This window comes from Manis javanica, chromosome 12, assembly GCF_040802235.1.
Source record: "Manis javanica isolate MJ-LG chromosome 12, MJ_LKY, whole genome shotgun sequence".
NCBI classification, from domain to species: domain Eukaryota; kingdom Metazoa; phylum Chordata; class Mammalia; order Pholidota; family Manidae; genus Manis; species Manis javanica.
The window spans coordinates 51,280,005-51,295,008 of NC_133167.1; the positions used below are offsets into that span (position 1 = coordinate 51,280,005).

At 35.3% G+C, this 15,004-nt stretch overlaps 1 protein-coding gene across 2 annotated transcripts in view; it reads right to left on the minus strand.

The window, feature by feature from the left end:
• Positions 1–15,004, minus strand: part of NUP35 (nucleoporin 35) — a 72,889-nt gene that overhangs the window by 57,214 nt on the left and 671 nt on the right. Inside the window, exons 1-4 of one of the 2 annotated variants that reach the window (XM_073218582.1) lie at positions 14,744–14,888; positions 12,557–12,727; positions 10,656–10,783; positions 883–940 (exon numbers count right to left, since the gene is read on the minus strand). In XM_073218582.1, coding sequence (XP_073074683.1) covers positions 883–940; positions 10,656–10,783; positions 12,557–12,716 — 346 coding nt within the window. In that variant the 5' untranslated portion in view covers positions 12,717–12,727; positions 14,744–14,888. Of the gene's footprint in view, positions 1–882; positions 941–10,655; positions 10,784–12,556; positions 12,728–14,743; positions 14,889–15,004 lie in introns of those variants that run through there. The other variant, XM_017652825.3, reaches the window with a different exon arrangement.

Here is a 15,004-nt window from a genome sequence, read left to right on the forward strand (position 1 = left end):
CAAGTTTGTGGTAATTTATTATAGTAGCAACAGAGAATTAATACAGCTACCCTATTAAAAATTATAAGCTCTCACACTCTACTCCCCTTTGCTGCTTAATTTTCCTCCATATAGAATATAATACTTTTCAACAAACTTTAAGATTTACTCGGTTTATTTATTTTTACCATTTTTTAAATTGAAGTATCATTGATATACAATCTTATACTGGTTTCAAATAACAACACGATGGTTCAACAGTTACCCATATTATTAAATCCTTATGCCCTTAGTTTATTTATAAATGTAAATTCTGTGAAGTCTATATATGTAAGCTCCATAAAGGCAAGGGTCATCTATTTTGTTCAATTTTCCAGGTCCTGGCACATAGTTATGTGCTCAAATATTTGTTAAATGAACATTTAATAGATGACAAATACATGAATATGTAAGAATTGCGCAAATGATTATGATGGTGATAAAAAATACCATTAATCTTAAGGAAAAACTAGATATAATCAGAGGCTGCATATAGTCCATGACATTTAGATTTATTGTTATGCACTAACAGCTCTCAAAATACTTTTTATTGTTTACTCTCTGTATTCCTTTTCTTCCCAATTGCTACAACTCTTTTTAAAATTAGTTTTAATAAATCAAGAGACACCATTGTATAATTTATTTAATTCTTAATATTTTGAGTGGAATATCACATCCTAACTATAAATTCAGAAAAATAATTAATATACAAAGCATTTCCCTCCTAAATGAAGTTACTAACATGGAGTAAGTTGTGAAGTTTTAAATATGAAAGAAAAAATTTTGCAATTATGAACAAAGATCTTATATCATTTTTATTCACAAAGTGGAGAATAGTCTTCGAAGTTAAAAGGCATTACTTACCTGTTCCAGGAGTAGTTGTCATAGCACCAAGAGGACTCTGCATTACTGAAATGTTTGGCTACACGAAAACAGAAGAAGGCATTAAAGTAAAAATGCAAAGTTCTAACCATAACGAAACATATTAAGTGTTGAAAGCCTTCATTCAACAGACAACTAGATGACTACCAGGTACCAGAAATGCTTCTAATTAACTTACAATCTAAGAGTACTTCACCTTTTTTTTTTAAGTTGAGAAGTATTAATTTAAAATGCTTAATTATTTTAGCATATTATTTGTTTAAAATAAAAGTTTTTTATTTGTTTAAAATAAAAGCATATTATTTGTTTAAAAACAAATAAAAATTTGTTTAAATTAGAAAGACATTATTTTTAGAATAAGATGATTTGTTTTTGAAGTACAATAAGGTACAGTATTTGAAGTAATAGAGATAATGGTGATTTTTCAAATCACCAAGTTCACATAAAAATAGAAATGTTTCTAGATGCTGAAAAAGCATTTGACAAAATTCAACATCCATTCATGATAAAAACTCTCAGCAAAATGGGACTAGAGGGCAAGTACCTCAACATAATAAAGGCCATACATGATAAACCCACAGCCAGCATTATACTGAACAGTGAGAAGCTGAAAACATTTCCTCTGAGGTCGGGAACCAGACAGGGATGCCCACTCTCCCCACTGTTATTTAACATAGTACTGGAGGTCCTAGCCACGGCAATCAGACAAAACAAAGAAATACAAGGAATCCAGATTGGTAAAGAAGAATTTAAACTGTCACTATTTGGAGATGATATGATATTGTACATAAAAAAACCCTAAAGACTCCACTCCAAAACTACTAGAACTGATATCGGAATACAGCAAAGTTGCAGGATACAAAATTAACACACAGAAATCTGTAGCTTTCCTATACACTAACAATGAACCAATAGAAAGAGAAATCAGGAAAACAATTCAATTCACCATTGCATCAAAAAGAATAAAATACCTAGGAATAAACATAACCAAAGAAGTGAAAGACTTATACTCTGAAAACTACAAGTCACTCTTAAGAGAAATTAAAGGGGACACTAACAAATGGAAACTCTTCCCATGCTCTTGGCTAGGAAGAATTAATATCGTCAAAATGGCCATCCTGCCCAAAGCAATATACAGATTTGATGCAATCCCTATGAAACTACCAGCAACATTCTTCAATGAACTGGAAGAAATAATTCAAAAATTCATATGTAACCACCAAAGACCCCGAATAGCCAAAGCAATCCTGAAAAAGAAGAATAAAGTAGGGGGGATCTCACTCCCCAACTTCAAGCTCTACTACAAAGCCATAGTAATCAAGACAATTTGGTACTGGCACAAGAACAGAGCCACAGACCAGTGGAACAGATTAGAGACTCCAGACATTAACCCAAACATATATGGTCAATTAATATTTGATAAAGGAGCCATGGACATACAATGGCAAAATGACAGTCTCTTCAACAGATGGTGCTGGCAAAACTGGACAGCTACATGTAGGAGAATGAAACTGGACCATTGTCTAACCCCATATACAAAGGTAAACTCAAAATGGATCAAAGACCTAAATGTAAGTCATGAAACCATTAAACTCTTGGAAAAAAACATAGGCAAAAACCTCTCAGACATAAACATGAGTGACCTCTTCTTGAACGTATCTCCCCGGGCAAGGAAAACAACAGCAAAAATAAGCAAGTGGGACTACATTAAGCTGAAAAGCTTCTGTACAGCGAAGGACACCATCAATAGAACAAAAAGGAACCCTACAGTATGGGAGAATATATTTGAAAATGACACATCCGATAAAGGCTTGACGTCCAGAATATATAAAGAGCTCACACGCCTCAACAAACAAAAAACAAATAACCCAATTAAAAAATGGGCAGAGGAACTGAACAGACAGTTCTCCAAAAAAGAAATACAGATGGCCAAGAGACACATGAAAAGATGCTCCATATCGCTAATTATCAGAGAAATGCAAATTAAAACTACAATGAGGTATCACCTCACACCAGTAAGGATAGCTGCCATCCAAAAGACAAACAACAACAAATGTTGGCGAGGCTGTGGAGAAAGGGGAACCCTCCTACACTGCTGGTGGGAATGTAAATTAGTTCAACCATTGTGGAAAGCAGTTTGGAGGTTCATCAAAATGCTCAAAACAGACCTACCTTTTGACCCAGGAATCCCACTCCTAGGAATTTACCCTAAGAACGCAGCAATCAAGTTTGAGAAAGACAGATGCACCCCTATGTTTATCGCAGCACTATTTACAATAGCCAAGAATTGGAAGCAACCTAAATGTCCATCGGTAGATGAATGGATAAAGAAGATGTGGTACATATACACAATGGAATACTACTCAGCCATAAGAAGTGGAAAAATCCAACCATTTGCAGCAACATGGATGGAGCTGGAGAGTATTATGCTCAGTGAAATAAGCCAAGCGGAGAAAGAGAAATACCAAATGATGTCACTCATCTGAGGAGTATAGGAACAAAGGAAAAACTGAAGGAACAAAACAGCAGTGGAATTACAGAACCCAAAAATGGACTAACAGGTACCAAAGGGAAAGGAACTGGGGAGGATGGGTGGGCAGGGAGGGATAAGGGGGGGGGAAGAAAAAGGGGGGTATTAAGATTAGCATGCATGGGGGGGAGGGAGCAAGGGGAGGGTGGGCTGCACAACACAGAGAGGACAAGTAGTGACTCTACAACATTTTGCTAAGCTGATGGACAGTAACCGTAATGTGGTTGTTAGGGGGGACCTGATATAGGGGAGAGCATAGTAAACATAGTATTCTTCATGTAAGTGTAGATTAAAAATTAAAAAAAAAAAAAAAAAAAGAAAGAAAGAAAGAAGGAAAAGGGGGATTACTCCTTAACAGGATAAAACTATTGGTAAATCAAAGATCAACGCATGCTTTAAATATCCTTAATGTTGATCACTTAAAGGGTGTCAGATGATCAGCTATGGAGGTACTCTTTTCTGATAATATTCCTTTCTCTTAATTTAAAAAAAAAAAAAAAAAGCAGTTACTGTGTGCTGACCTCCAATGAGTTCTGCACAGTGGTATAGAGGGCATGTCAAAGTGTGGGCAAAGGGTCTGTTTGTTTCTATGCAGGAGATCAAGGCTTAGCTTGGATACCCAGAAAATGAACTAAGATACGATATGAGGAGGAGCTTCCGGCATCAGCACTCTCTGGAGGACTTGTGCTGGGGGATGATCATCAAAAAGCCTCCACAGGAATCCGGACGATGCTGCGGTTGTGGCTGCATCCAGCCCACCATCTCCTGGACTTGCCATGAGAAGGAGGAGGGAGATGTCTAGGCTGGCATGTGCATACAGTGAGACAACGAATTTGACCGGATCTGTACTGTTGGAACTCAACCAGGAGTTGGGAGGGGTGCAAGTTGTAGCACTCCAAAATCTCATGACTATAGACTATCTATGGTTAAAAGAACATATGGGATGTGAACAGATCCCAGAAATGGGCTGCTTTAATTTGTCTGATGGTTCAAGTACAGTTGGACAATATCCATCATATCATAGATAAATTTTCACAAATGCCTAGGGTGCCTAAATGGTTTTCTTGGCTTCACTGGAGATGGATGGTAATTATAGATTTGCTTTGTTTATGTCACCGTATTCCTATTATGTTAATATATGTGTGCAAATTAGTTAGTAGTTTAAAACCTATACATACTTAAGGTACTATACAAGAAGATATGTCAAAGAAATAATCAATCCTCCCAAGTTTCCTTCGTATGCTACATCTATAGCTTTTCTTCTTCCTTCCTAATTACAACCCTTAAATAGAATTCGTGCCTCATATCGAATTTACCGAGTATCATAATTCCTCCAGGTGGTAAAGATACCTCGAGACAAGTGCTGGGCATAGAAGCCACAGGGCATAAATCTGCAAAGAAGTAAAAAGCTAACCTTTGCAAACAACATGGTTTCTCTCTCACTTACCAACTTTACATTTCCCTGTATGGCCCCGGAAGATGACTGGTTAGCCAGAGATGGGTAAGATTCCTCAAGGGAGGAACAACCTAAGACAGGCACAGTCGCAGGGGGGCCATCAGGTGAGAATTTGGGGATCAACAGAGGTGAGGCTCAGAACCTTACCCCCCCTGCTTTGAGAGAAATCTTCTGCATCCGTGGATGTCTTGATGCCCTTGTCTAGCCTGGATTAATACTTAGTCCATAGGCACACACCTGATCATCTGATCATCTACATTTGCCTTCTTACAGCACTAAACTATGTTTTCTACCTTTATCTTGCATCTACCTACCACTTCAGCATTTTATTAAAAATAAAAATAATAATAATAATAGGAGAAATGTGGGATCAACATATAAATCAAGTACAAAAATCAAACGAATATTCATATTTGACCTGATTGTTTATAGGTCATATTGCATGATCAAAACCGAAAGTTTCTGTGATGACTGCCCTTGTACTGTTCACCATGTAAGAATTTATTCACTATGTAAGAATTCGTTCACCATGTAAGAACTTGTTCGTTATGCTTCAGAAGATTGGAGACTGACGAGAATTAGGCTTGAGATGGATTAATGATTGTACATTGAGCGTTGACCCCCCTATAGTGAATTTTATTGTTGTTAACAACCATTTGATCAATAAATATGAGAGATGCCCTCTCAAAAAAAAAAAAAAAAAAAAAAAATGGGCAGAGGAACTGAACAGACAGTTCTCCAACAAAGAAATACAGATGGCCAAAAGACACATGAAAAGATGCTCCACATCACTAATTATCAGAGAAATGCAAATTAAAACTACAATGAGGTATCACCTCACACCAGTAAGGATAGCTGCCATCCAAAAGATAAACAACAACAAATGTTGGCGAGGCTGTGGAGAAAGGGGAACCCTCCTACACTGCTGGTGGGAATGTAAATTAGTTCAACCATTGTGGAAAGCAGTATGGAGGTTCATCAAAATGCTCAAAACAGACCTACCATTTGACCCAGGAATTCCACTCCTAGGAATTTACCCTAAGAATGCAGCAATCAAGTTTGAGAAAGACAGATGCACCCCTATGTTTACCACAGCACTATTTACAATAGCCAAGAATTGGAAGCAACCTAAATGTCCATCGGTAGATGAATGGATAAAGAAGATGTGGTACATATACACAATGGAATACTACTCAGCCATAAGAAGCGGAAAAATCCTACCATTTGCAGCAACATGGATGGAGCTGGAGAGTATTATGCTCAGTGAAATAAGCCAAGCAGTGAAAGAGAAATACCAAATGATTTCACTCATCTGAGGAGTATAAGAACAAAGGAAAAATTGAAGGAACAAAACAGCAGCTGAATTACAGAACCCAAAAATGGACTAACAGGTACCAAAAGGAAAGGAACTGGGGAGGAAGGGTGGGCAGGGAGGGATAAGGGGGGGGAGAAGAAGGGGGGTATTAAGATTAGCATGCATGGGGGGGAGGGAGAAAGGGAGGGAGGGCTATACAACACAGAGAGGACAAGTAGTGATTCTACAACATTTTGCTATGCTGATGGACAGTAACCGTAATGTGGTTTTTAGGGGGGACCTGATATAGGGGAGAGCATAGTAAACAAAGGAAGTATAGTGTAGATTAAAGATTAAAAAAAAAAAAAAGAAAGAAAGAAAGAAAAGGGGGATTACTCCTTGATAGGAGAAAACTATTGGTAAATCAAAGATTAAAACATGCTTTAAATATCCTTAATGTTGATCATTTAAAGGGTGTCAGATGATCAGCTATGGAGGTACTCTTTTCTGATAATATGCCTTTCTCTTAATAAAAAATAAAAAAAAAAAAATGCAGCTCCTGTGTGCTGACCTCCAATGAGTTCTACACAGTAGTATAGAGAGCATGTCAAAGTGTGGGCAAAGGGTCTGTTTGTTTCTATGCAGATCAAGGTCTAGCTTGGCTACCCAGAAAATGAACTAAGATACGATATGAGGAGGAGCTTCCAGCATCAGCACTCTCTGGAGGACTCGTGCCGGGGGATGATCATCAAAAAGCCTCCACAGGGATCCGGGCGATGCTGCGGTAGTGGCTGCGTCCATCCTACCGTTTCCTGGACTTGCCACTGGAATGAGGAGGGAGATGTCTAGGCTGGCATGTGCATACAGTGAGACAACGAATTTGACCAGATCTGTACTGTTGGAACTCAACCAGGAGTTGGGAGGGGTGCAAGTTGTAGCACTCCAAAATCTTACGACTATAGACTACCTACGGTTAAAAGAACATATGGGATGTGAACAGATCCCAGAAATGGGTTGCTTTAATTTGTCTGGTTTTTCTCAGACTGTTCAAGTACAGTTGGACAATATCCATCATATCATACACATATTTTCACAAATGCCTAGGGTGCCTAAATGGTTTTCTTGGCTTCACTGGAGATGGCTGGTAATTATAGATTTGCTTTGTTTATGTCACCGTATTCCTATTATGTTAATATGTGTGCACAAGTTAGTAGTTTAAAACCTATACATGCTTAAGGTACTCTACAAGAAGATATGTCAAAGAAATAATCAATCCTCCCATGTTTTCTTCCATATGCTACCTCTATAGCTTTTCTTCTTCCTTCCTAATTAAAACCCTTAAATAGAATTCGTGCCTCATATCGAATTTACCGAGTATCATAATTCCTCCAGGTGGTAAAGATACCTCGAGACAAGTGCTGGGCATAGAAGCCACAGGGCATAAATCTGCAAAGAAGTAAAAAGCTAACCTTTTCAAACAATATGGCTTCTCTCTCACTTACCAACTTTACATTTCCCTGTATGGCCCCGGAAGATGACTGGTTAGCCAGAGACGGGTAAGATTCCTCAAGGGAGGAACAACCTAAGACAGGCACAGTTGCAGGGGGGGCCCATCAGGTGAGAAATCAGGGAACAAGTGGTGAAGCTTAGAACCTCACCCCCCCGTTTTGAGAGAAAGCTTCTGCATCCATGGATGTTTTATTGCCCTTGTCTAGCTCGGATTAGCACATAGTCTACAGGCACACACCTGATCATCTACAATTGCTCTCTTACAACACTAAACTATGTTTTCTAACTTTATCTTGCATCTACCTACCACTTCAGCATTTTATTAAAAATAAAAATAATAATAATAACAAAGGGAGAAATGTGGGATCCACATATAAATCAAGTATAAAAATCAAACGAATATTCATATCTGACTTGATTGTTTATAGTTCATAATGCGTGATCAAAACCGAAAGTTTCTGTGATGAATGCCCTTGTACTGTTCACCATGTAAGAACTTACTCACTATGTAAGAATTCATTCACCATGTAAGAACTTGTTCTTTATGCTTCAGAAGACTGGGGACTGACGAGAATTAGGCTTGAGATGGATTAATGATTGTGCATTGAGCATTGACCCCCCTATACAGAATTTTATCGTTGTTAACAACCATTTGATCAATAAATATGAGAGATGCCCTCTCACAAAAAAAGAAGAAAATAAAAATGTTTCTATTTTGAAACATTTATAAACCATGAAATACTACAAGTTCAAATGAGTCTACACACAAAAAAGACAGCAAGCCCCTGCCTCTACTAGTAGAAAGTTACAAAGCAGGAAAAGTATAGATACCATAGTTTTTTATATGTGAAAATACTGAAGTTTTATGAAAGTCATTAAAAGTCCTTCTATAAACAAAGTCAACATCAATCAAAAATAGGAAAAGACTCTATAGAAGTAAATATATAGACAGATTTTTTTTTTTAAACAGAATCTGATTTACAAAAGGAAATCTAAAATCTGGCTATTATCTAGCCACCAAACCAAATGTTGAGAGAATGCTAGCAGAGATACAAAATGCACTGTTCAATTCCTGCTACCAGCCTCTCATGATTAGAGAGAGGCAGAGCAGTCTAAAGGGGCAAAACTAATCTGGGCTCTGATCTACTAATATTTAATCTAATTACTAATCTTCACCCCCAAATATCCTGTACAAACTATGACCTACAAGACAATTAAACATTTTGAACATAGCAATAACTATAAACTACCTTTTTTTCATGTATCATCAGAAGAGTAATGAAAACTAGCATAAATTCATAAGCCAGTGGTTCTTATACTAAACTAAACATCAGATTTACTTATCAACCTTTAGAAAAATATCCCAGAACAGAAAATTCTGGATTTAGTAAGTCTAGCACACCAATGTCCAAATATTACACAAGCCATACAAGTAATTTTAAAGGTTACAGTAGATATTTTAAAAAAGTAAAAACAGGTATAGTTTATTGAACAGAATATATCCAAAATATTGCAATTTTAATGTGATCACTATAAAAAAGTAAATTAGATAGTTTACATTCTTCCTAAGTCTTCAAAATTTGGTATGTATTTTCCACTTAAGTATATCTCAGTTAAATCTAAGAATAGCCACATTTCAAGTGTCAATAGTCATACCTGGCTAGTGGCTACTGTACTGGACAGGGCAGCAGGGCTAGAAATATTGGAAAGAGAGGGCAATCTGTTTTACAGAATGAATTAATTTTGCTTTGCTTGACATGTAGACCTAGTCTGCTAGGCATATCAAGCCCATAAATAGTCAAAATTTACTATAAGATGCTATCTACTATTCTTAAACTTACCAACAACTATGCTCTTTCCTTTGAAAGGCATAAAACATTTCTCCAAAGAGCAGAAATGTGTTTATACAAAGAACCTATCAGTTTAATCGACACACTGTTTTTACGTCCTACTAAGCACAAAATAGGAAAGAACACTTGTGACTATAAAAGCTACTAAACTCTCCACTTAAAAGAAAAATCCACACTACCTTTCAACTGACAGTCAATAGTTCCCACAGTACTATCAGCATAGCAAAGCTGTTACAAACACTGGCTCTAAATTCAAGACTGCCTGAGTTTTAAGCCTGCGGCACTAACTGCTTACTCTGGACAAATTACTTAAGCTTTCTGCATCCTAGTTTCCTCAATGATAAAATGAAGCTCGAAATAGCTACCTCACAGATTCACTGCGAGGAATGACTGAGATAATACATGAGAAGTTTTAAGATCAGGGACTGTAAACTAAAGGTACTTCATTGAAGTATCAGAAACTTTCTTACAGCTATCAGTCCCATCAAAACACAAAATCTCTATCTTGCATAATCTATGACTGAAAATAACACTATCACACCTATGCCAACCAATCTTATCACCAGCAGAATACCTGCACCCAGAACACACTAAACCAGCTCATACATATGCAAGAGGCATTTTTAGTAAAATAAACAATGAACATAGCTTTAAAAGGTCTTATATTAATAAAGCATTCCTGAAACAAAAATCTCAAATAATTACAAAGTGCCCTACATCTTTATCAAGGATAAAACCTTGAATCATTTCTTCTTTCATGAAATTATGTGTAAATACTCAACTTTTTAAACAATTGGAATGACTTAAACCACAATCATTACTACATGTATATTAAGTAGGTTGCAAGCATTGGACAAGTAAGTAAAGCATACCTATACAAACCACAGAATTACCTATAGGAAAAAAATAATAAGGAATTTTATTACATTTTTAAGTACATTTCATCATAAACACATTTAAGTAGTTTCTATGATAAATGTCCTTAGTGCTTATTCTGTGCAAGACAGTTACACATAAGCTGACCTCAAGGAAACATTTCAAATCACCCTCATTATATAGCCACATAAAAACATAAAATTATTAGATGTGGATTATGAATGAGGATCTGTGTATGACCTGTTTTCTCAAGGTTAAAGGTGTTGATCCAAGTCCTGGGCTGGAAATGTCATCATATATACTTCTAACTGGTGGAGCTCCACTTTTATCTTTATGAGCTGGTACAACTGGTTGTGGGGGTGATCCACCTACAATGTACAAAAAGTTTAGACAGGTGAAAAAACAAAGAAATCTTCCATCTTTCTAGTAAGGTTTTTTTAATAAAATTTTTTTTAAATACTGATTTAAACTCCTGTCTCCTAGTGCTTCTCAAACTTTAACATACATGAGGGTCACCTGGAGATCTTACTCAAGTTCAGATTCTGATTTAGAATATGTGGAGTAAAGTCTGAGACTAAGAACTTCTGACAAGCTCCCAGTGATGCCAATGCTGGCAATCCATAGACTGCACCTTGAATAAAAGGTTCCAGACTAAGAAAATAAAAAAATTTTAGTTTTTAGTAAACACATGTAACTTTTACCTTCTGTATAAAATGCTTAACATTCCAATACAAGACCTAATCCTATTTCTTACTTGCAAGTAGCTAATAAACAGCTCCAGTTTGTATACATTTAAATAGATATAATCCCCAAATGGACCTATCAAAATTAAACAGATCCCATTCATGGTTCTCACAGTAGAAATATACTTAAAATACATAATACATATGTAGGAAAAGGACCAACTCTGGGGGACATGAAGATGTCTCTAAAAGCCAGAAAAATCAGCAATGCCAAATAGTGAAACAGCCCAGGCCCTCTGTAAGACTAATGTCTGAGTCTAGAGAGTACTCCATAAGCTATTTAGAGCATAGACTTTAGAATTAGACTGACCTGGACTTTAACTTCTTGCTCTGTCACTTATTAACAAGTGGGCATCAGCAAGTTCTCTACTTAGACTCAGTCTTCTCTTTTGAAAAGCAGGATACTACCTACTCTTTAAGATTGATGAAGGAATGAAAATAACGTAAAATGCTTAGCATATTGCCTGGCTCATAAGTACTCTTTATGTGGTAGCTACAATAATAAAATAATACATTTGAAATACATAAAAAACAAAAGTCTATCCAGAATAATGTTCTTACATCAATTACTTCAAACATAATTTATGATAATTCTCCCTTAACAATCCTTAAAAAAAAGATAATAAACACGTCAGACCTTAAGGACAATAAAAGAAGTCTCCATTTAAACATCTATTAAAAGGATATTAGCTTTTGGAATCAATCATTTTTTGTAGCTAATTCTCACTACTCATAGTCAAAACAAGTTATCTTTTAAAATACTTCTTTGCTAAAAGACTTCTCTTAAAAAGATACATGTTGCATTTAGGTAACAATATTTTGTGCTAACTGCAAATTCTTTTAAAAAACTTCACCACAGTTTGAGGAGTAAATCTTTTCACTAAACACACTACAGTTGTGAATTTTACTTCATTGTGACTAAAAGTAGAATTTACATCTACAAATTCTAAATCACACTTATTCTGACTGAATATTTACTGTTATATTATTTATTTAAGATGAATTACTTAAGTTGAATTCAAACAACCATATTTCTTCTTTCCCACACATTTTAACATCTCAGAAACAGGGATAATTTACAAAAAACAGCATATGAGCAATTGTTATCATATTTAGTGTTTTTCGTAATGGTACTTAAAATAATGATGAGTTTTACAATCAATGGCATCTTAAATTGGATGAAATGTAGTACACACTTTTTTAATGGGTGGTTCCTAGAATTATAGTAACCTATACTGCTTACATCTCTACTCCAAGAGTCTTAAAAATAGAGGCATTGCTTTATTTTTTTTAATTAATAAACGTGTTGATGAGATTGAATACTGCACCATTACTCTTTTTAAAATTTTAGAACATGTAATGATAGTACTGTGAAACTATTTTAAACAATTTACCTACCTGCAAGTAAAGGGGATCTCATTTCCATTACTCCTACTGAAGGGCCACTAATTGATCTAGGTTGTGGTGTCACTGGAGCTGGCAAGTCCCCCATTAAAAATCCTGGTAAGAACTGAGCATTAATCCCTGGCTTTGGAGATGTGGGTGAACCCAGCATCATTGGTTCAGATCCTAAATGAATCAAATAGTAAAATAAAACAAAGTAAGGACTTTCATGTTACAATATCCAACAAAAAAATGCAAGATTCTAACATAAATAATTTTGAGAAATTAATAAAAACTTTTAGTTATAAAACCATAGTTGAGTTTATTTTAAAAACAGATAAAATTCTTTCCAGAGAAATGTAAAAGTATTTTGTATTAACAATACTAACCTCTGACAGCTATTTTTGTTTATATTATTTCACAGGTTTAAGAATTAACATTTACTTTTAAGTGAAAAAATGTTAAGTTTATTATCTTAAAAAGAATTCCTAACACATACAGAATAACTTCTTTCCACTTCTGGGTCAGCTTCTACTATGCAACAACCACAAACAAGGACAGGGTGCACTAGTTACTTAATACAAAGTCTTAGCAAAACCCAACACAATGGACTTAGCTTGCTGTATATTTCATTTTTTTCTTCCCCATACACAAATACTGTAAATCATTAACATAAAACCAAACTAAAGAGAACTGATACTTCACACTCATCAATTCAAAATTAATCTTCACAATTTACAGAGTGGGTATTATTATTCCCATTATAAAGATAGGGAAGTTATAACTAACTTCAGAGCAAAATAGCACTATAAAGAAAACATGGGTTCTGGAGTCAGACACCTGGGTTCAAATCTCTCAGCAAAATAGACGTAAGGTAGCACCCACTCAGAGTTTTGATTAGAATTAGCAAATAAAGCAGTTGACCCCATGCCTAATATACAGTGAGTGTTCAATATGAGTTATTGTTATTATTCTAACAGTATCTTATAACAGCAAAAGCTGAATGACTAACATGTTATTGTAGAATTTGTGACTTCTACTTATGAAAATTTAATCGTTCAACTACATGATGAGCCTGAATGTGTTTCCTGGCACTCAGATCAAATGTTTGGTATGTTATTTATATGATCTTTATTAACTGTTCCTTAACTTCTAAGGGTCCTCAAAAATGTTTTCTTGCTATCCAAATGCTGTTAATTCTTTATTCTTCCTTTTCTCATTATAGTAGACCTAGATATTAACAATGCAAGTTTATAAAAGAGGGGAAAAAAGTATTTCAGGAAAAGAATAAGGTAAATACTGAAATACGCTGTGAGAAACTATAATTACATTGTCATTACTTAACAGTGCTAGTTACTATGTTAATATAATACTATTATATATTTCCAAAGAACATACACACCAAAAGTCTAAAAAGCACACTCTGAACAGATATTCAGAAACCAACAGTAATAAACACAAAAGTTTTGGGTACCAACTACCTTCAGTCTTCCATCCCCAAAAGAAAACATATATATGGCAAGCATTAAGAATTAAGAAAGATTCTGACATATCTGGACATTTTTGTGATACAGTGGAAAGCACAAGCAGGAGAGCACGAAGAATTCTTAATCTGTTAGTAACGACCTCTCAGGCTAAATTTCATTTAAAGAGAGAGCAATACTAATGGATCCTTTAAGTCTTAAATTCCACTTCACACTGTGTACTCCTAAAATGATAAAAAAAAAAAAACTGTCTTACTCGGCTAGCACTGTTTGTGGAAGTATCCTTAGTTTTAATATACCATTAGGTGCTGGGAAATTGTTTATTCCATGCCTGGAATAACTCCAACATGTGGACTAGAAGATTCATAACAGCTAATGTCAGATTTCTGCTCAGACAATAAATAGGAAGGGTTTGTTCATTCACATTTGTGACCCCAAGATATAAACACACCGAAATGTTTTTGTTAAGCAGAAAACTTTGGAACTAGAAACGAACAACTTTCTAACCTAAAATAATACAAATCAAATACCAGACCAGCAACTGTAAGTAAGTTTAAACGGAGCAGGTATGCGCACTGACATTATACACTTAGTTTTTTATGACTAAAACAGTTCGAGTTACTCTATATTATATATTATCTATATTATAAACTTATTTTCCACCAAACATGACAAACAGCATACACTCTTCAAGTCTTAAAAAACATTCTACACATACATATCGCTGTTGCTCTTTTTCAAACTCAGTTAAGTAACCTCATTTTCAAGTACGTCTCTATGATAGTTTATTTTCTGCTCCAAAATTTTCGACGGTTCTCACAAGTCCACACTCAGCAGAAAAAAAACAGAAATCGACATCCTGTTAACATGGTAGTTTTTTTCAACAAACATAACTCAGCAAAGCTCCCCGCTGAATAATAGTATTACGTGACTTATTAGAGTAAAAAAACTCCTACAATACTTAGTCACTTCCCCAAGA